At 46.2% G+C, this 20,262-nt stretch overlaps 2 protein-coding genes across 3 annotated transcripts in view; both read left to right on the top strand.

The window, feature by feature from the left end:
- The window catches only part of PIGS (phosphatidylinositol glycan anchor biosynthesis class S), a 1,033,024-nt gene that overhangs the window by 648,395 nt on the left and 364,367 nt on the right, over positions 1 to 20,262 (top strand). The gene's annotated exons all lie outside the window — the stretch shown is intronic.
- LYRM9 (LYR motif containing 9) lies at positions 1,706 to 18,851 on the top strand. 2 transcript variants are annotated; one of them, XM_049772754.1, is made up of 4 exons: positions 1,706 to 1,775; positions 14,493 to 14,628; positions 17,279 to 17,371; positions 18,355 to 18,851. In XM_049772754.1, the coding sequence occupies exons 2-4, from the start codon at positions 14,503 to 14,505 to the stop codon at positions 18,370 to 18,372; spliced, it is 237 nt and encodes a 78-aa protein (XP_049628711.1). In that variant the 5' UTR covers positions 1,706 to 1,775; positions 14,493 to 14,502; the 3' UTR covers positions 18,373 to 18,851. The 2 variants fall into 2 exon arrangements, with proteins under 2 accessions (XP_049628711.1, XP_049628710.1); XM_049772753.1 differs by lacking the exon at positions 18,355 to 18,851 and having other exon boundaries at positions 17,279 to 17,536.

The raw sequence follows: 20,262 nt of genomic DNA, 5'->3' as shown, positions 1-20,262 counted from the left end.
GGAAAGAACTTTTCAACCTAATGTTGCTTTCAAATACTATTCAATTATTTTCTATTTAATCTTTATTAATTAGGGGACATACCTAGCTGTGATCAGGGCTTTTTCCTAAATCCAACTCAGGGATCATTCCTGGCAGTTTGGGAGACCATACAGTGTATTGGGGGGGTTAAACCTGGGTTGGTGTTTGCTTGCTGTACTACATTTCCAGGAGTTCACTTCAGTTATTTAAAAAAAAATGTAGGTTTCCATTGTGATTGAGACAAAATTAGAAATTGTGGTCTGAGCCTGTCTTATTTTGCTTGCCCTTCATCCCTTCCTTGGTTTTTGGCTTTTTGTAATAAATTTTGTGAAAGAAAAAAAAATCTTACGCTTGTGAAGATAGAAAGAAGGGGCACAATGATTCTGAAGGTGGAGCCTTTTGAGGTAAAGTGAACAGCTTGCCTCTTGAATATTTTATGAGATCTAGATATTAGAACAACGTTTCTGATGCAAGAACATAGTGATCTAGGAACAAATGGGAGATGAGGCCAGAGAACGAACTCTGAGATGTCTTCAAAATATTAAGTGATCCTAAGGCTGAAGACAGGAAGGGATGTTGATTCTGCAGATTGTTCCTAATAAGAGTATTAAAGGCTGAAGGATTTATTGATTGCATGTGCACTAACGACCTGCCAGACTGTGCCTGTGTGAATAAGAGGACTGATTTAGGAGGGTAGATCTCAGCTTTCAGATGTATTTGGTCCAACTCTACATAATGAAAATAAATTGAAGGGTGAATATTTCACGGACGGAAACTCCCACCTGATTTGAAGGCCGGCTCGTGTGATAGGTAAAGGATGGGGGAGAGAAAGAAAAACCTAATTGTTCTGTTAAATCAGCTACACATGGAATCTGTCTACGTCAGGAAATCAGCCTTTTCATTACAGATCAGTTTAAAAAGCCCGAGAGGAGACAGGAACTGAAGCAATATTATCTACTAACAATCTAACTCTCCTTTAGACACCAGCTGAGAGAATATCAGCAGCATCACTGAGCAGGAGGTTTGTCTTAAGATAAAGACTCATCTCTCTTTCTTTCTTTCAGGATATAAAACTTGTATTTAAATCAATTCAGGGAAGCACTTTAGCTTTAATCATCAGAGAGAGGGGAGAGCCTATTTAATAAAATAGCATTATTTCACTTTCAAAGAATGATTCTTCCAGTAGCTCGGAGTTTAAATTCAGTATTCTTCCCCTCAATGATAATTATAGATGGGTCTGAAAGGAAGCGAGCCTATTACTGTCATATTTATTCTTTTGACAGGTGTTATGGGACTGTAATTTGGTGAAATGACTCAAAACGCATATTTCCATCCAAATATAATTCCTGTCATCAACATGAGCAGATTAGGAGCAATTCTCCCGCCTGCCTTTTCACAGTTCTTGAACATCCCTAGGATTTCAGCAGCCATGCATAGAAGCAGGGAGATGGGGGAGAGAGACTGCCTTTAGGGGTTCTATAAGAAGGTGCAACAGAGGAAGAGCGGCTTGCTCAAGACAGACAAAGGAGGTTGTTAGTGGAGCAGCTTTCTTTTCAGACTGGGTGGGGTCCCATCAGGAAAAGGGCACCCAGCAGGTATGGGTGCTCATACCTCCGAGTACCCCGAGAAGCCGGCAGGGGGCGCAGTGCGTATAGCGGCCTTGCAGGGACGGCGCTGCGCGGTCCCGTGGCGCATGCGCACTCGAAGCCTCCGCGGCCGCTTTGACAGCCTTGACGTTTCCCCCGCGTGGAGGCGGGTGAGCCGCGCGGCGCCGGCCGTGGGTGGGCGCGGGGCATGGACGGAGCTGGCCGTGGCTGAATAGGGTGGGCCGAGCATGGGAGGCTTCTGGAAGAGCCAGCATTGACCCTTTGCAAGCGCTGCTGCTTCCCTTTCCTCCCCTGTGGCCTGCCCGAAGCCCCAGGCCTATGGCAGGCCTAGCCGAGCACGGAGGATTTGGGGGGGACCGAGGGCCTGCGGGTGGTTCTGCGGGGCCGTGTGCAGGATCGGGGGTTCACCGCCGCTCCAGAGACCTGTGGCTCCTTGTATGAACGCTCTTAGCCTATAGGACTAGGCTGTGCTTACTCCTGACTCTGTGCTCAGGGACTCCTAAGGGCTAAGACCATTTGGGGTGCCTGGTATCAAATTTAGGTCTTACCCCCCCCCCCCCAAGCAAGGCAAGCTCTCTGCCCACTGCACTGTCTCTCTGGCCCCAGAAAGCCCTTAACCCCTCAATCGCCTGGAGCTCAGAAACTGTAGAGTCAGTGATCTTTATTCTGTGTCTTTAGATTTGTCTGATCTCAAGGTTTTCTGTGCTGGAATCATCATCTTTTGTGACTGCCTAAACCTTTAGCCTCCAAGGCCCAGCTGTGTTGTAGCAGTCCTTCTGTTTATATTACAAAGTAATATTTCGCCTTATTAATTGACCGCATTTTATTTAGTCAATCGATGGCCCATAGGGGCTGGAGAGATAGCACAGCGGGTAGGGCATTTGCCTTGCATGCAGCCGCCCTAGGTTCAATCCTTGACACCACATATATTAGTTAGTTCCCCCAGTCCTGTTAGGAGTGATCCCTGGGCTCAGAATCAGGAACAAGCTCTGATGCTAGGGGTAACAACAAAAATCACATACTACATATACCTATATTAGTTCTTGGCCTACACCTGGCAGTGCTGGGGGGCTTCTCCGCTTAGGACTTTGTCATCTCTGGAGCTCAGGGGATCAGGAGGTAGTCTGAGCAGGCATCAGAGGAGCAGTTTCCAACAGAAGAGTGTAGACTGAGGCCCATGAACTATCTCTCTGGCCTATATAATCCTTTCAAATGAAGTTTGGGGCTCTCTCGGGCTGTGCTCAGGGAGTTGTGGGGACATTCAGGTGTAGTCTTGCTTGGGGCTACAGGGCTAGGACTAGGGCTAATTTGTGTGTGTGTGTGTGTGTGTGTGTGTGTGTGTGTGTGTGTGTGAGAGAGAGAGAGAGAGAGAGAGAGAGAGAGAGAGAGAGAGAGAGAGAGAGAGAGAGAGAGTATATGTGTGTGTGTTTGGGTCATACATAGCTGAGAGTGATTAGGATGCCCCTGAATGTTGCTCCAGTCTATGGGAGGAAGAATACATGGAACCTGCTCAGGGTGGAACCAAGTGCCTCCTGCATGTAGGCAGCCATTTTTGCTCTCAGTCCTCCTTTGCACTGATCTTCTCTGCAGCATACTGACCCTTTTGGAGGTGACCTGCCTTTCTACATAGCACCCTCTTTGCCCTTGCCCTTCCTCCTTCCTTGGACTCCTAGGGGCCTAACAATCCCTTCCTCTCAGGTCTGACTGCAGACTGAAGGCTGCTCTCTGACTCCATTGCCGAGCTCAGTCTTATAGAGTATACATTTAATGTTCCTTTCTAAAAAACCCTCTGGCCATCTCCTGGGTGAGGGACAGAATGCTCATAGAAGCCGGTTTTTTTCAAGGGCCCTGAAGTTTGTTTGTGGTATTCATCAGAACTGAATCAGCTTCCCTTAGTGTGCAAATCCTGACGGGCCAGTGGCTGTCTTGCTTTTGTGGCATCAGGCATCAGTGGTGCTCAGTGTGTTGAAACACACTAGCCTATGTGTTCAGTGCTTCCATTCCATTCCATTCCAATCCATTCCATTCCATTCCATTCCATACAGGGCAGTGTGATGACCAATGTAAGGACAGTGGGGGCAAAGTCCTTAGCTCTTAAAAGTGAGGGAATCTAAGGGCTGGCATCTTAAGGATAGACAGGAATTCTCTAGCTTGGTGAGAATTGAGGGTGAGGAGAATGAGATATTCAATAACCCTGGAATTGAGGATGTGGCTCAATGGTAGAGCACTTGCCTGGCATTTTTGAGAGCCTGGGTTCACTTTTGGCACCACAAAATAAATAAATAAAAATAAAAAGAAAGAAAGAAAATGGTTTTAAAGAGCTGGAGTGCTTGCTTTGCATGCTGATAGTATGGTTTTGATTTCTGGCCAGATGTGGTTAAAAAAATAGAGAGAGAACACAGCACATTTCAGAGCCATGATTAACAATAATAACGATAGTGTGGGGGCTGAGTAATAGTACAACGGCCTTGCATGCGGCCCACCTGAGTTCAATCCCCAGTATCTCATATGGTTCCTTGAGCACTGCCAGGAATGATTTCTGAGAGCAGATCCAGGAGTGACCCTCGGAGCACTACCAGGTGTGGCACCCTCAAAAGAAAGAAAAAAACAAGATGAAGCTTGGAATTAGGAAAAGAAGGAGCTTAACCATTTTGATTGTACTTTACAATTTCCTCCATCTAAAAGAGTTACCTGCATGTTCGATTTATTTCTTTTTATCTTCACCGACCCCTCCCCCACATTTCTTTCATTGTTTATTATTGCTATGACCAGTGGATGGATGCTCTTTAGTGGTGATGCTGCTGTCATACATTCTCGCCAGGGCGAGTACTCTCATTGAAGCACACCATTTATGGTTGTGGTGCTTCCCAAGGGTCGATGCAGTGCTCACATCCATGCTGGTCTGGGATTGAACTTCCTGCACTTGGTCCTTACACATATTTTAGTTGGGGTGCTCACCACAGGTTTCATCTCTTTGTGTGGGGCCTATATATACTTGGCTGAGGTACAGCTAGAAATTGTTTGTGGCATCATGACTTGCAGATAGATAATAGGTCTGCTTGGCACATGTGAGACCCCAGAGATTTGAACTCTTGACTTGGAAGACTGGTGCTCTAACTCCTTGTGCTAGTTCTCATTAAGAAAATAATTATTCTAAAAAGTTTTGGGCCATACCCAACGGTGTTCAGGGGCTAGTTCTGGCTCTGTGCTCAGGGAACCATATAACAAAAGTGGGCCACATACATGGCAGGTGCCTTACCTCCTATTTCTCTGACCTCCGTGTTAATATAAAAATAATCTATTTTCCCTATTCCCTTCTCTTTGTGTTGTTTCTGCTCTGATGGATATGCTATATTTGATTGGGGATGCCACACTTCATGTGCCACTGAGGATCCTAAATAATAGAGCCATTAGAATGACATTTGACATGTGGTGGGGTTGTGCTAGGAATTAAACCCATGGCATTATCTGCCTCATGTTGCAAGGCCAGTGCTCTATAGCTGAGCTATCTCTAATGTGTCCCCACACCCTTTCATTTTGGACAAAGTATTAAAATAATGCTATATTATAATATATAATAATATGTATTATTATAGCATCTATACTATATATGATATATATTATATCATCATAATATATGGTGCTCCTTGCTGCCTTTTCAAGGATTAAATAAAAGGGGGGCCTAAGGAGTATGGGTATAGGAACTTACACTTTGTGTGAGCCAAACTCTCTTACTTAGTCTTCACATCCATATATTGCCATGACTGAGGTCCTTGAATTTTACTATTATACTGGATCTTCAAGATGTAGGAAAGTGGCCTGAAAATTGTTGGGAAGAAGTTTCATTTTACATCCTCTCTGGAGTGGCCATGAGTGCTAGTCACTATAGGAGAAAGTGACAAAGGAAAGCTGGAGTGATAGTACAGTAGGTACATTTGCATACAGCCTTTCCAGGCTTAGTCCCTGGCATTGTGTATGGACCCCTGAACCTCACAGGGAGTGATCCCTGAGCATGAAGCCAGGAGTAAAAAATAAACCCTGGGCATCACTGGGTGTGGCCCCCAAACAAGAAATAAAAAAACAAAAAAAATCCCCAAACAAAATACCAACAAACCCAAACCTAAAGTGACAAAGGAGCTTATAGTAAGTAGGTCAGTAGCTGAAGAATGGGGATTTGGCATAGAGTTTGGCAGCAGCTTGGGGAAATCCTTAAATGCCCCCCCTTCCTTAACACATCCATACTGGTAACTGTAGAGCTTGTTTTTTTGTTTGTTTTGTGGCCACCCTTAGAGGTGCTTAGGATCACTAGTGGTAGAGCTTCGGAGATCATGTAGGTTGCTGGGGATTGAACCAGGTTGACCATGTGCAAGTCAAATGCCCTACCTTTACTATCGCTCCAGCCCTTGGAGCTTGTTTTGTGTGTGTCATTACTCACTAATGGTGCCAGACCTGGGTTTGGGATCTGTCTTGAGAGACTCATTCTGGCTGCAGCCTAGGGAGTGGATGGAGAGGAGGCAGAGGGTGTTGTTGGTGGAGGCAGAGTGTCTGAGGCCTCCTCTAGCCTTGGAAGGAGGATTCCTTTTCTTCAAGAACTTGGAGGGAGGGCTGGAGCAGTGGTACAAGTAGTAAGGCATCTATCTGCCTTGCCCGGGTTAGCCTAGGATGGGCCACGATTCCATCCCCTGGTATCCCATATGATCCCCCAAGCCAGGAGTGATTTCTGAGTGCATAGCCAGGAATAACCCCTGAGCATCACTGGGTGTGGCCCCCAAAAAACAAAACAAAAGCCCTGGAGTTGCAACCAGAGTCCACAATCCTGCACCTCTTCTTCCTAGGTGGATCTCTGGGAATGCTGACCTTCTTCCTTCCCTTTCAGGTCCATAGCTGCAGCCTGGGCTGATAATAATACCTTTGTCAGATGTAGTGTGTACATGATGGGGTTCTTGCTCAGCACCTCTTGGTCTCTAGTGATGATGTTTTTCTTTTCTTTTTTCTTTTTGGTTTTTGGGTCATACCTGGCAGCGCTCAGGGGTCACTCCTGGCTCTACGCTCAGAAATCGCTCCTGGCAGGCTCAGGGGACCATATGGGATGCCGGGATTTGAATCACTGTTCTTCTGCATGCAAGGCAAATGCCTTACCCCCATGCTATCTCTCCGGCCCCACAGTGAGGATGCTTTTCATGATCAGAGACTGTTTACTCTGATGGCTCCTGCAGACTCAGTGAAGTGGGAGTGAGGCTGAATTTCCTGCAGGGAGTACATCTAAGAGAGTTGGAGGGCAACTGGAAAAGGCTGGAAACAGATGGGTAAGAGAGGGATGATTCTGGTGCCTGGCACTGAGGATCTTGCAGGGGCATCATCACCTCACAGGCAGCAGCAGAGGGCACACTTGGGTTCCCTGGGCCTGAGGCAGGGAGGCAGCTGAGCTGTTTTCTCAAGATGGGGAGTTAATTTTGAGATTATTCAGTCAACAGGCATTTGTGGAGGAGGCCACAATGTGCCCACATTGAGGGAGGAAATGGGAAGGCCACGAGGTCAAGTACTTTCTGTTCATGGATGCCAGAGACTATACCAAATCTAATGGGGGAGGGTCCAGGCCTGTGTGGGGCAGGAGGAGGAATGAGGAGGACTTAGCCAAAACATTGTATTGAAAGACTACAATGAGCTTACCGTCTGTAGAAGGCTGGAGAATGGGGCATAAATCTGGGCTATTCTAGATCATGTGGCAGACTCCTTAAATAGGAGTCTCAAATAGGAAGAATCTCATCAGGTCTCACCTCTGTCGGAGGACCACAATCATTTAAAGCCTCTCTGCAGTGCAATGTTCAAGGCCATTTCTGGAATGAGATTGCAGTTGTCCTGTCTTTGGAATGACGTTTTCCTTGTGGTGGTAAGGAATTGAGAGATGGATGCTGATGAGGGACGGGTGCTGATGATTGATGGAGGGATAGTTGCTGATGAGGAATGGAAGAGGGATGGGTATTGATGAGCGATGAAAGTTTGGGTGCTGATGAGGGATGGAGGGATAGTTGCTGGTGAGGGATGGAGTTGGGACAGGTGCTGGCAACTCCCAGAAGGCTCAGCCTGTGAGATATCCTATGTTTATCTTATGGGATATCTATGTTATCCTCTGGGACTGGGGATGTGGTTCAATAGTATAGTGCATGACTTGGAAGCATGAAGATCATACACACCAAATCATCTCTTAAAAATAATGGGTGTGTGAGCCAGAGTGATGCACAGTGGTAGGGCATTTGCCTTGCATGTGGCCAACCCAGGACAGTCCTGGTTTTGATTCTGGCATCCCATATGGTTCCCCGAGAACAAAACAATACAAAAAAAGTGTGTGTGTGTGTGTGTGTGTGTGTGTGTGTGTGTGTGTGTGTGTGTGTGTGTGTAGTGATAGCATAGTGATAGGGCAATTACCTTTTATGTGGCTGACATCCCAACATCCCATATGGTCCCCTGAGCCTGCCAGAAGTAATCTCGGAGCACAGAGTCAGTAGTGCCACTGGATGTAACTCAAAAACAAAACAAAACAAAAAAAGAATTGAAGGTATAGAAGGGCTGCTAGTCAGACCCTCCCATGTCCACTATAGGATAAAGGGAAAGTTCATTGTGGGGGTAGAGCTGAGTTCTAGGCTGTCAGATCCTGGAGCCTGACTTTCTAAGTGGAATTCCAGCTTCCAGCTTCAGCACTCAGCTCTGTGACCCAGGGCAAATTCTTTATCTTTTTGCCTCTGTTTCTTTATAAAAGCTCCAGAGCATAATGGCATTCTCTGTGCTAGGGTTATTGTGAGAGTTAGAATTAGTTAATTCATGTGCACTTTTTAGAATAGTGCTGTCACTTGAGAACAATTTATTAAGGCATGGTAGTAATAATTAGAAGTGAGAGTGATGAAAAAGAAAGGAACTATAGGTGGGATATCCCTGGACCTGACAGGTGGAGGTGGAATGGGGGAGGGAATTGGGTAAGAGCAGAGGTTTAGGGAAGTGTCAGCCTCAGGAGTTTAAGACTAGGAGATGGGGAAGCTATAGATGAATTTTTCTTAAATAGTCTTTTGTTTGGAAAAGCTTCAAAATGTTTGAAAGTTGAAATAAACAGCATGGTGTCCACACTTGCACATGCCAGCTGAACACACATAATAACTTGCCACATTCTTTTTTTTTTTTTTTTTTTTGTGGTTTTGGGTCACACCCGGCAGTGCTCAGGGGTTATTCCTGGCTCCAGGCTCAGAAATTGCTCCTGGCAGGCACGGGGGACCATTGGGACACCAGGATTCGAACTGATGACCTCCTGCATGAAAAGCAAACGCCTTACCTCCATGCTATCTTTACAGCCCCAACTTGCCACATTCTTTTAATCTTTTTTATTTGTTTTTTGGGACCCAACTCAGTGTGCTCAGTTGAGAGCTTGCTTACTCCTGGCTCTGCATTTAGGGATCACTTCTGGTAGGTTTTGGGGAACCATATGTGGTGCTGGGTTTCAAACCCAGGTCATCTCTGTGCAAGGCAAATGTCTGAGCCACTGTACTATTATTCCATTCTTTGTTTTACTTTTCTCATTTGTGCTCTTCCTTTTCATATTCTTTGCTGAACTACTTGAAAGTGGATTGTAAGATATGATGTCACATTGCCTCCAAATCAGCAACTCCAGCATTGAGGCTCTGTGTCCTACCAATTGTTCCCCCTAGTCTCATACCATGACTCCTTAATTATACAATATTCAACTGTGGTCCCTTTGGAATGTCCTGGGTGACTGAGGCCCATGTGGCCCCTGGTTGAGAAATACTGCTCTAAATATTTCCATTTGTGTCTTCTAAGAATAAGGACAGTCTCACAACTACAGCATGGTTAGACCTGACCTAAGAAAATGAATAATTGATAACTCAGCATTATATAGTGTCCAACTGTGGGCTGTTTTAGATTGGAGATTAAGATGTAACAAATCTGGCTGCCGTATGAAAGTTGTTTGAGAGCTGGGAAAGACCCTTTCAATAATCCAACTAAGAAGACAAAGCTGTACTAGAGTAACGTGGGGTAAGGAGTGTGGTTTAAAGGGTCTGTGGGGCCTTCCACTGAGCTTGGGTAGGGTGGAAGAGATACCAGATGTCAAAACTAAGTGTTGAAGGATTGGGGCATTGCTGGAAGCAGATAAGAGTAGCATAGGCAAGAGCAGGAGATTCTTTCAAAATGTGACTGTTAAATAAATACCAGCTGTGGAGGTTGAATTTATATGTCAATTTGATGAGGCATTGAGATGCCAGACATTTGATCAACCATTATTCTAGGGTGTTTATAAGGATATTTTTCAACGACACTATTTTGAGGAGGGAGATATTCTCAGTTATTTTAAGTGAGACCGTGCACAGCTAGGGATTAAACCCAGGACTTCTGCATTCAAAGTATGTGCAATAACTCTTTAAGCCATCTCCCTGGCCCTACATTCACTTTCATTTTATTACTTACATTTTTGTATTTTTAGGTCATACCTAGCAGTGCCAGTTATCAAATTGTGGCTGGCAAGCATCTTATTCTCTGTACTGTCTCTTTAGTCCCTGAGGTTAACTTTTAAGCAGGAGACTGAATAGACTAGGTTGTTCCCCTGCTCATTGTGGGTGGCCTTCATCCTGAGTAGAGCCAATGACTTACTGACTACCCTCCTTCAAATAAAAGAGATTCAGGCCGATGGCTTTCCAGTGAAATATTGGCTCTTTCTGGTTCAGTAGTGGCTCTGACCTTCAGACTTAAGCAGGTACCCGACTCTGCAAATTTGGGATTTGCCAGACTCCCAAATTGTGTGTGTGTTCACACACATGCACATGCATATGAGATTGCTTCTCGCTGGAGAACCATAACCTATACTGTAGGCTTACCATTATGTCACAGTTTGGGGACTGTGACAGGTGGACAGGACCAGGACACGGAGAGTACCACTTGATTAGTTTGCATAGCTCAGGATGAGTAGAGAAAGATGTGATGATGCCTGAATAGGGCCTAAATCAAGAGGGGCCTTGGAAGCCTGGAAAGGAGTGTGGCTTTTATTCCGATGTCACTTCTATGATTTTTGCTATAGCCTCATTTTAACTGCATTCTTATTTGCTTGATGCATTTAAAAATGAAAAATTTAGGTCCATTCATTTTTTTGTCAAGCCAGAATACTTATGAAATTACAGGAGTTCCCCCTTTGTTACCCATGCCAACAAAGCTAAAATCATGCCAATGAAAAGTCAGTTTTCCGCATACATCTAAAAATGATTTCAGACATTGGCCTCACACTGGGAAAGTCGTGAGTGATGGGGGAAAGGGCCATAGAAGTTTAGCAGGGATATGCCCTACAAAGATGTTTGGGAAAGATTAGTCTAAGTGTGGAGTGGAGAGTAGGTTGAAAGAGGGGACCCCAGCAGTTGTTCACAGAAGTGGTGACGGGGGTCTGAAGTGATTGTGTGCAGTAGCAATAGGCCGGAACAGTCTTGAGGGACATTCAGACATAGAATTTGTTACAACGAAGAGATAAACTGCATGGAGGCTACTGGGGAAGGAGCTTGATGGGCTTTGCCAGGTTTGGCTTTGGTTGCTTGTGAAGATGGAGGTGTCTTCAGAAGGGAGCTTGAAGGAGGCTAAGGCCAAGTCTAAAGATCAGACTTGAAAAGATCAGGCATTCCCAGGGCCACCACCCCACCTAACTCCCACTTTAGCAATGAAGTGCTGAGGTTCGTTGTCCCTTAAATAATAGCAAACCCACACTTTAAATTAAATTAAAACATTTTTAGTTGAGCTCTTTTTAGTGGACCCACACACACATAGTCCTGCCAGTTATTACTGCGAATGACTAAGTATTATAATTGAGCTGGAAATAATCTCCCGCCCATACTTGCTGGGTTGGTTTCTAAGTATTGCTTGGTTTTTTAAGTAATGAAACAAAGTTGTGCTCTTTCCAAATGTTAATTTTGAAGGCGGCAGATGGTAGCCATCTGCTCCGGGACTAGCATTTTACAATATTTGATTAGCACTTTATATAGTTTGGGGAAGCCTGTCAGTGGAGCCCACCCATCAGGCTTAGGACTTGAGTGCTATGTCCCCTGAAGTACTCCTTAAAGGTCTTTGTCCTGGGGTAGGGGGAACCCCTTTGTTTGTTGGGCTGAGGCATGGCACTCCTACCAACTGATTGATGAGTGTTATGAAACGAGTTGGCCATTTTATGCTTTCTTAGAACTGGAGCCAATGGGGCATCGTGGGACATAGTTGAGTGGCCAAGATTTCTCTCTTAGGATTCTTGGTTATCAGTGACAAAGCCATACCTGAGCAGGAACGAAGAGCTCAGACCCCCCCCCCCCCAATAGCCCTAGGGATGGGCTGCCTGCAGGTGGAGAGTTTCCAGTTTCAAATAGTTTCAAAGAAGGACCCTGATTGGAGGAAGAAGGATGCTGATTGGAAGAATGGCTCTGACTGGAGGGGAAAAGGTTATGATTGGTCAGCCTGGCTTCCCTTTCAGACTGTCTAAGCCCCTTCAGGGCAAATCCCCAGCCCTGATTTGGGGCTGTTTCTTCTAAAGAAGGGTATGGGGGTGAGGGCAGCTGCCCACCCACTCTTCCCTATGCTGAGTGAGAGCTTCTAGTACCAGCAGAAGCTGGCAAATTTAGCTGTAGAGACATTTCTTGTTGCCAGGAAGATAAAGTGCTGGAAATGGTATGAGGGAGTCTCTAAATCCAGCATCTTAATAAGTTTCCTTACTTAGTTTCAGGATTTCTGATAGCTTTAGTATTCTGGATCTCTTCTCTTCACATAACTTTAGGACTAAAGACAGCTATTTCCTCCTGGTCTTTGAATTTCTTCATTTGGAGCACAGGGAGTCATGCTCTTACCTGGGAAGACAGGGATGTTGTCTTACACACGTAAAATCACTTTATTTTTTCCCCTTTCATCTTTTCTGAGTTAATTAGCACAAGTACCCTTAATTAAGCCAACCCTGACCCTCAGGTGATTTATGTTAAACTGTGGCTAATAAAAACTGGCAGAGAAGCAGCGGAAAGGAAACTTGGCTGAATCGATAAGATCTGAGAAGCTGCTCAACATCTCTGGCAGAAAATGCAATTTTGACTGTCCTATTTCTTGTGCGAAACTGCAAGCTGAGACCCCTCAGAATTATGTCCACTGACAGGGCAGTCCAGATAACAGGTTCATTGAGTCCAGTACAGCATTCAGGAAGCAATAAGCTGAGCCTGGGCCAGGCTCTGAAGGCCTGGCAGCCAGTGAATCCCTGGCAGTGTGAGGCCTGTACCAGCTCCATGAGCAGGGCTTTGTGCCTCTGGTGGAGGAAGTAACTTTGAGCTGGACCTTGTGAAATGGACGGGAGTCACTCCCAGTCAGAGATGGGAAGACCTCAGGGGACCTACTTGTCAAGTGTAGGGGATCTGGGACCAGTCATGGGAAGACCTCATAGTTCCTAGACTCCTCCCAGCATCAAAGTGGAGGAGAGATGGGAGTGGCAGAATGGAGGCAGGGCACAGGGCGAGGTGCTGTGGTATGGGTCTAAGCAGGGCCTGCAGACCATTTTTGTTAGAATACAGAGATTCCGGGCCCGGAGAGATAGCACAGCCGGCGTTTGCCTTGCAAGCAGCCGATCCAGGACCAAAGGTGGTTGGTTCGAATCCCGGTGTCCCATATGGTCCCCTGTGCCTGCCAGGAGCTATTTCTGAGCAGACAGCCAGGAGTAACCCCTGAGCACTGCTGGGTGTGACCCAAAAACCAAAAAAAAAAAAAAAAAAAAAAAGAATACAGAGATTCCAAAAATAAACTTATTTGGCCTGCTGTCTCCTTTAATACCCATTTTCCCTCACAACCCCCCAAATTTACCCTTCTATGGTTTGGCTTTTGGACTAGTACCCATTGGGGGCTACTCCCACCTCTGTGTGCAGGGGATTTTATAGGGAACTGCACTCAGACCTTCCTCAGGCAAAACATGTGCTCAGCCTAAAATCTACCTTCTTTTAATTCTCTTTTATTTTTGTTTTTGTTTTTGGGTCACACCCAGCAGCACTCAGGGCTCTTCGCTCAAAAATCACTCCTGGCAGGCCTGGGGAACTATATGGGATGTCGGGATTTGAACCTGGATTGGTTGTATACAACCTACTGTTGTGCTCTCTCTGGCCCCATAAAATCTACCTCCATTTAGCAAATAAACAGGAAGCCTTCCAAGTCAACCTCAGCTCCTACTGGCCCTTTTTCCCCAATTGTTCCAGTCCCCACCTTGGGGGGTAGTATCCCCACTTTGGCAAAGAGTGGTTGTTTTCGTTTTTTTCTTTTCTTTTTTGTTAATATATATTTTTGGTTTAAGCCTGGTGGTGCTAAAGGGTTACTCCAAATTCTTCACTTAGGAATTACTCTGGGCAGGTTCAGGGGACTATACAAAATGCCAGAAATCGATCCCAGGTTGGCCATGTACAAAGCAAGCACCCTGCGGTACCATGTCTCCAGCTCTGGGAAAGAGTGGTCTTATAGGATTGCCAGACACTGCATTTTCAACCAGTTCTCAGGTGAGGTTGCTGCTATGGGTCCAGGACCTTTTGTGTATAGTGAGCTCAGAGCTCCCTGCCAATGATACCTCTTGATACCCTGAGGTGGTCTCCAGAGAAAGATGCTAGGATGAGGCTGCACATCTCACCTTTGGACATTGCATGCTTGCTCTGGCCTAAGACTTCTGCAGACTCCCAAGCCCCATTTGAGCTCTGCATTCTGTGGGATGTGGCCTGAGGGAGAGCTGGCCTCTCTGCTCTTCTATGTCTGTTCCTTGGAGTGCTTGAACTCAGGAGTCTGGGCTGAATTTTGTCCTGGTGCCAAGGAATTAACGCTCTATGTTTTCCAAGGCTCTTGCAGATGGCTCCGCTACCAGGGGCAGAACTGGTTCAGACGCCGTTGCAGCTCTACCGATACCTACTGCGCTGTTGTCGGCAGCTGCCAACCAAGGGCACCCAAGAGCATTATCAACATGCCATCAGACAGGTGAGCTTGGTGGCATGGGGTGGGAGCTCTCTCTCCCACAGTCGGTCACAAGGATGGGGCCCAGGCAGGCAGCAGGAGTGGTCTTTCAGGTACAGGGGTAGCAGTTAGGTAGAGCCACAGAAACTAGTACTGGGCAGCCCAGTTTCTTGGTGTCTATTGAGGAGATAGGATGCATTGTCAGAACCCCAACTGTGTGTTAGAGCTGGAAAGGCAGCCAACTGGATAATTAAAATAGATCATGGGACCTGGCATCATTTTGACAGGCATTTCTGCTAACAACACACAGCCTGGATTGAATCTCAGAAAACATCAGGTGTACTAAATAAAGGGATTATCTGTCACATATAGTTGGTCTGTCTTCTTCCCCTGGACAGTATTGTGAACTGCAAACAGAAGCTACAGAGCTGCTTGGTTGGGAAGGGCACTTGAGAGATATGACCACTAAGGGCACTCAGATTAGATCCTGGCCCAGAAAAAAAAAGGGGGGGGTCTCATTAGGGAGATTACTGGAGAAATTATTAAAATTGGGATATTATCTGTAAATTAATGGTATTGTCATGGAACTGGGAGAGCACTCAAAGAATGCATGCTTTGCCTCCAGGGTGTGGGATTCAGGGGTGGGGATGGGGTTGAGGTTTATTCTTTTTTTTGTGTGTTTTTTTTGTTTTTTTTTGTTTTTGGTTTTTGGGCCACACCCGGCAGTGCTCAGGGATTACTCCTGGCTGTCTGCTCAGAAATAGTTCCTGGCAGGCATGGGGGACCATCTGGGACACCGGGATTCGAACCAACCACCTTTGGTCCTGGATCGGCTGCTTGCAAGGCAAACGCTGCTTGCAAGGCAAACGCCACTGTGCTATCTCTCCGAGCCCTGAGGTTTATTCTTATCATGGTTATGGGAACACCTCTGGGTGCTATGCACTGGGAGCAGCCCTTTAGCATTGCCAGGTTTGATCCCAAGACAAGACAAGACAAAACAAAACACAATAAGTATTATACCAGTGTTTCCTTTTCTGGATGTGATTGGGTGATTGGTCATGGTATGTCAAAGAATGTCCCTTTTGTTGGAAATTACACACTGAGGTCATTGTGGGGTAAGGGCATAGTGCCTGTAACTTTACAGGCTTCCAAGAATTATCTCTAGGCACAGAGAGAGAGAATGATGTAGCACATTTGCAAAATGTTAACAACTAGTGATTCTGGTAGGGAATTGTGTGTGAGTGCATGTGTGCTCACGTACATACATACTCTTGGGATTATACGTATATATGCATGGCTTAGTCCTGGTATTGGCATTTAGGGATCAATCATGGCAGTGTCAGGGAAACAAACAGGGTACAGCATCAAATCACATTTGGCCATGTACAAGCCAAGTTCCTTAACCCTTGTATTCTCTTTCCCTCTCTCCCTCCCTCCCTCTCCCCTCCCTCCCTCTCTCCCTCTCTCCGCCCCTCCCCCTCTCCCCCCATAGGTATTTTTTTTTATTTTTGAAACTTTCCTGTAGGTCAGAAATGATTTCTAAGTCCAAAATTAAGAATTAAAAAAATTGAAAATATCATGTAGAATGGAAAGCAATAGAGATAGAATCAGGGGGCTCTGGAGAAGGTGACAGCTGCTCGGGGGTCAGGATGGGTTTCCTGGAATGACCATTTGAGGTGCTCTTGAAGACAAGTAGAAGACTATGTGGGGCAAGAGGAACAGGTCCAAGGAAGTGCCAGTTGTTTCAAAGGCCCCCGAGTGCTATAGCACTGAGTCTGAATTTTACGTTGAATTTTAGGGGCAAACATCTGACAGGAGAGGACAGCAGCCCTGCGGTGCTCTGCATGTGCCTGGCTGCATTATTGGCGGCCACAGGCTCCACCACCCCTCTCTTTCCTGCTTGCTTTGCAGCATGGCCAAGAGAAAAATCTGCGCGGATTTCTCACTGAAAAGCCCTGAGAGGTGGAGGGAGGAAACAGAGATGAGGTTGCCCCTGATATCTGATAAACCTGAGGGCTCAGTTTGATTTGGAGAAACTTGGGGGCCAGTTAAGTAGACTGGGATTCAATGCCTGGCAAGGTTGCTTAGTGCCACGCTTATTTCCTCTCCTCCATCTGGGCTCTTCATCATGATTCTGGAAGGGGTGAGCTGCGAGGCTGAGTTTAAAGCACCAGTCTATACCTGGCTCAAGATCTGTGTTCCAAAACTTCTGGTGCCATGGATTTTGCCAAGTCATTTCTTTTTCTTTTCTTTTCTTTTTCTTTTCTTTTTTTTTGTTTTTTGTTTTTTGGGTCACACCCGGCAGCTCAGGGGTTACTCCTGGCTCTATGCTCAGAAATCACTCCTGGCCAGTTCGGGGGACCATATGGGATGCGGAGATTCGAACCACCGTCCTTCTGCATGCAAGGCAAATGCCTTAACTCTATGCTATCTCTCCGGCTCTGCCAAGTCATTTTTTTTTTTGTGTGTGTGTGTGGTTTTTGGGTCACACCCGGCAGTGCTCAGGGGTTATTCCTGGCTCCAGGCTCAGAAATTGCTCCTGGCAGGCATGGGGGACCATATGGGACGCCGGGATTTGAACCAATGACCTCCTGCGTGAAAGGCAAATGCCTTACCTCCATGCTATCTCTCCGGCCCCCAAGTCATTTTTTTTAATGCTCAATTTTATTTACAGAGTTTTAAAGTTCATTCAGATGAAGACAACCCTGAGAGGATACAACAGATAATTAAAAGAGCCATTGAAGATGCTGACTGGATCATGAACAAGGTCAGTGCTGGTGGGCCAGGGATACAGCTAGATGCAGTAGAGCATTTGCCCTGCTTGTTTGGCCCTGGTTTGTTCCTCTGTGCTGCAAAACAAAACAAAACAAAAAAACCGAAAAATAGCTATAATCATCTTAACTAGTCAGTAAGTCCTTGCTTTGGGCAACCTTTGCCCATCTGCTGGGGTGTTGTTGGTTTTAAGTTTTTTGGCCATTAGGGGTCGCTGTTGCCTGATGTTGAGAAGGAGCAGTGCCTTGGACAGCTCCCAAACCGGCAGCTTTTGTTTCCTGCAAGGGAAACTGAGGGTCGCTGCCCTAAATCCCTAAAAAGTGCATTCCATTTTGGAATCTTTCATCCATATCTCAGTTCAGGATGTGTAGTACCCCTCTTTAACTTCTTTTTTGTTTGTTTTATTCTTGTTTGGGGGCCACACATGGCAGTGCTCAGGGGTTACTCCGGGCCCTGCATGCAGGATTCACTCCTGACATTGCTTGGAGACCATATAGGATACTAGGGATCAAACATGGGTCTGCCATTTGGAAGGCCATCATCTTACTTCTGCACTATCACTCAGGACCCTCTTTAATTTCTTTTAATTCATGGGAGCTCTTGCCTCCCTGTGCCCTCTCTTTGAACAAGTAGTTTTTCTCACCCCTTTTTAAATTTATTTTTTGGTTTTTGGCCCCACACACTGCTGTGCTCAAAAAAATAAAATAAAATAAAGTGAAAGGTAAGTATGCCTCAATTTTCAACTTCAACTCTCCAGTTTTTTTAATTATTTCCTCCCCAACCTTAGCAGCTTCCTTTTCATGGGGAAGGGCTGGGTAGATTTGACTGTCTAGTTCCTGATGACTGAGTCCACCTTGATTTCAAGGAGCCCCCTTCAGGAGGTACACGAGGCTACAAGTCTCCTGGTTTTCAGTGTTCCCCATTCCTTCTTCCTGCTTTGACCCTGGCCCCTCTTCCTTTGATCTTGGTATCTTGCAGTATAAAAAACAAAACTAAACCCCAGCTCCCAGAGCCAGCACTGGGTAGAAGACCCTTTTCTGGATCCAGCCAGGAGCAGCTTCCAGAGTTGGGTTCTCCACAGTCCTGCCTATACTCAAGCATGAGTCAGGTGAGACCAAAGCCTCCCCAACCATCAGACCACTCCACCCACACCCACATTGGAGTCTATGTTGGCTCTTCCTGCTGATCTGCTACGGGGAGAATGTGTTTGTACTTTGTTCTGAAGAGGGATTTGGTTTTTGGAATTCCTGAGTGTGCCCTGATATGCAGAGGACAGGACACAGGTTTTAGCCCTTGGCTGGCTTCTAGACACAGTGGGTCCATGATCCTCCCTCCATTCTCTGTCTGAGTTCATCAAGGAAGGAAGAGTGAAGGTGGATCTGGAGGTGCACAGCAGCCTGCAAGGGGTTTCCTGAAAGCTTGATTTCTTCCTTCATCAGGATTCAAAAGGATGGAATTAAAGAGTTGAACCCAGGGCGTGATGTGCTGTGGTACCTGGATGCACCTCAGGAAGATCTCACTGAGGTGTTCCTTGCACCTCTCTCACCCTCTGTCCTACCCTCCTCACTATGGTGCCTTGTCCTGCTTTTAACAGCAGCTCCTGCCACCATGTTCAGGGAATTTGCTGTCTTCCCTGATTGGGCCTTCCGTTCTTTTCACCCCCTTGAAGTAAAGGTCACTAGATACTGACATTTTTAGAGAAAGACAATGAACCATAACCTAGTTCCAGAACAGTTTCCCTAGAATCCATACCTCACCCCTCCTGCTCTCTGTCTTCCCATCTCTCCAGGGGAGAAGTGACATGCCAGCTGCAGAGGAGCATGGCAGGAGTCAGGGCTCTCTGACTTAAAAAGCATTTCCCTCAGATCCCCACATGTGAGCCAGTGTCACAGTCACTTGTCTGCTCTGGAAGGGACCCTGGCTTGCACCAGGTTCAGGAGTTTCAAAGTTCCCAGTCTTCAAACATCACAGACAGGGCAGAAAAAGGGGAGCAATGGGCAGGGGTAAAGAGCAAAGGAAATGGACAGGAGAAAGAATAGCAAGAGAAGGGGAGAAACAGCCAGAAGAATCCAGAGGAAACCATGCTGCCCCCTTCCCACCACTGGGAACAGATAGTGTTTTTCAGGCTTTCTGTGTTGTGACTTAACATGTTGATGCTTGTGTTTACCAATGGTAGGCCACACTGGAAAGTGACTTAACACAAAGTGAGGCACCAGTGTTAATGTGCTAAAGTGTGCCAAAGTTATGACTATAGATTCTCAGCTGTTAGACAGCCAGGAAGCACATGCATCCATTTGAGAAAACCTTGGAGTCTTCTTCAAAGCTTACTTGCTCCCCACCAGCCATTGTTTCTACTGTGTACTACTATCATTTTAGGTTCAAGACACTGTGAGACAGAGTAGAGGCGAGATGAGACCCAGATAGGCCTCGTGTGTCTCTGCAAGTCAGATCTATGGTCTAATGTGGCCTCACATGAGCTTCATAAGGTTTTGTGGGCCTGGCCCACAGCTGGAGCCTCCATATCCCCTCTGTTTGGGCACCTTCATGATCTGCAGGGTGTATCTGGATGAGAAGAGGGAGATTCCCTGTGTCCCAGCAGGTGAGGTGTGAAAGAAGGCTGGCCAGTGTTTGGGGGAGTCGTGGCCCTTGCTCTTGGCTGGCTTCTAAAGGTGGTGGGTTCCATAACCCTAGCTCGATTCTACCTCCATTCCATTCCTGATCAGAGTTGATCAAGGAAGGAAGAATGAAATCAGCTTGATACTATCAATCCTCTTGCCTTCTGCCTGGTCCAACAAATATGTGTTTACCAACCAGGTAATCTCTTCATCTCCCTGTACATCACCCTCCTTTCCTTTGAAGGTCCTGACCACTACTGCTTTTTCTAGA

Source organism: Suncus etruscus, chromosome 1 (assembly GCF_024139225.1).
Source record: "Suncus etruscus isolate mSunEtr1 chromosome 1, mSunEtr1.pri.cur, whole genome shotgun sequence".
Taxonomy (NCBI): domain Eukaryota; kingdom Metazoa; phylum Chordata; class Mammalia; order Eulipotyphla; family Soricidae; genus Suncus; species Suncus etruscus.
The sequence above is the reverse complement of the archived record's forward strand: the minus strand, read 5'-3'. Positions and strand labels throughout refer to the sequence as shown.

What these genes read in the sequence shown, in the direction of transcription:
- LYRM9 (XM_049772753.1), top strand. Translation starts at nt 14,503, where the DNA reads ATGGCTCCGCTACCAGGGGCAGAACTGGTTCAGACGCCGTTGCAGCTC. An exon ending in ATCAACATGCCATCAGACAG is followed by an intron (nt 14,629 to 17,278) that starts GTGAGCTTGGTG and finishes TTTTATTTACAG; the next exon opens with AGTTTTAAAGTTCATTCAGA.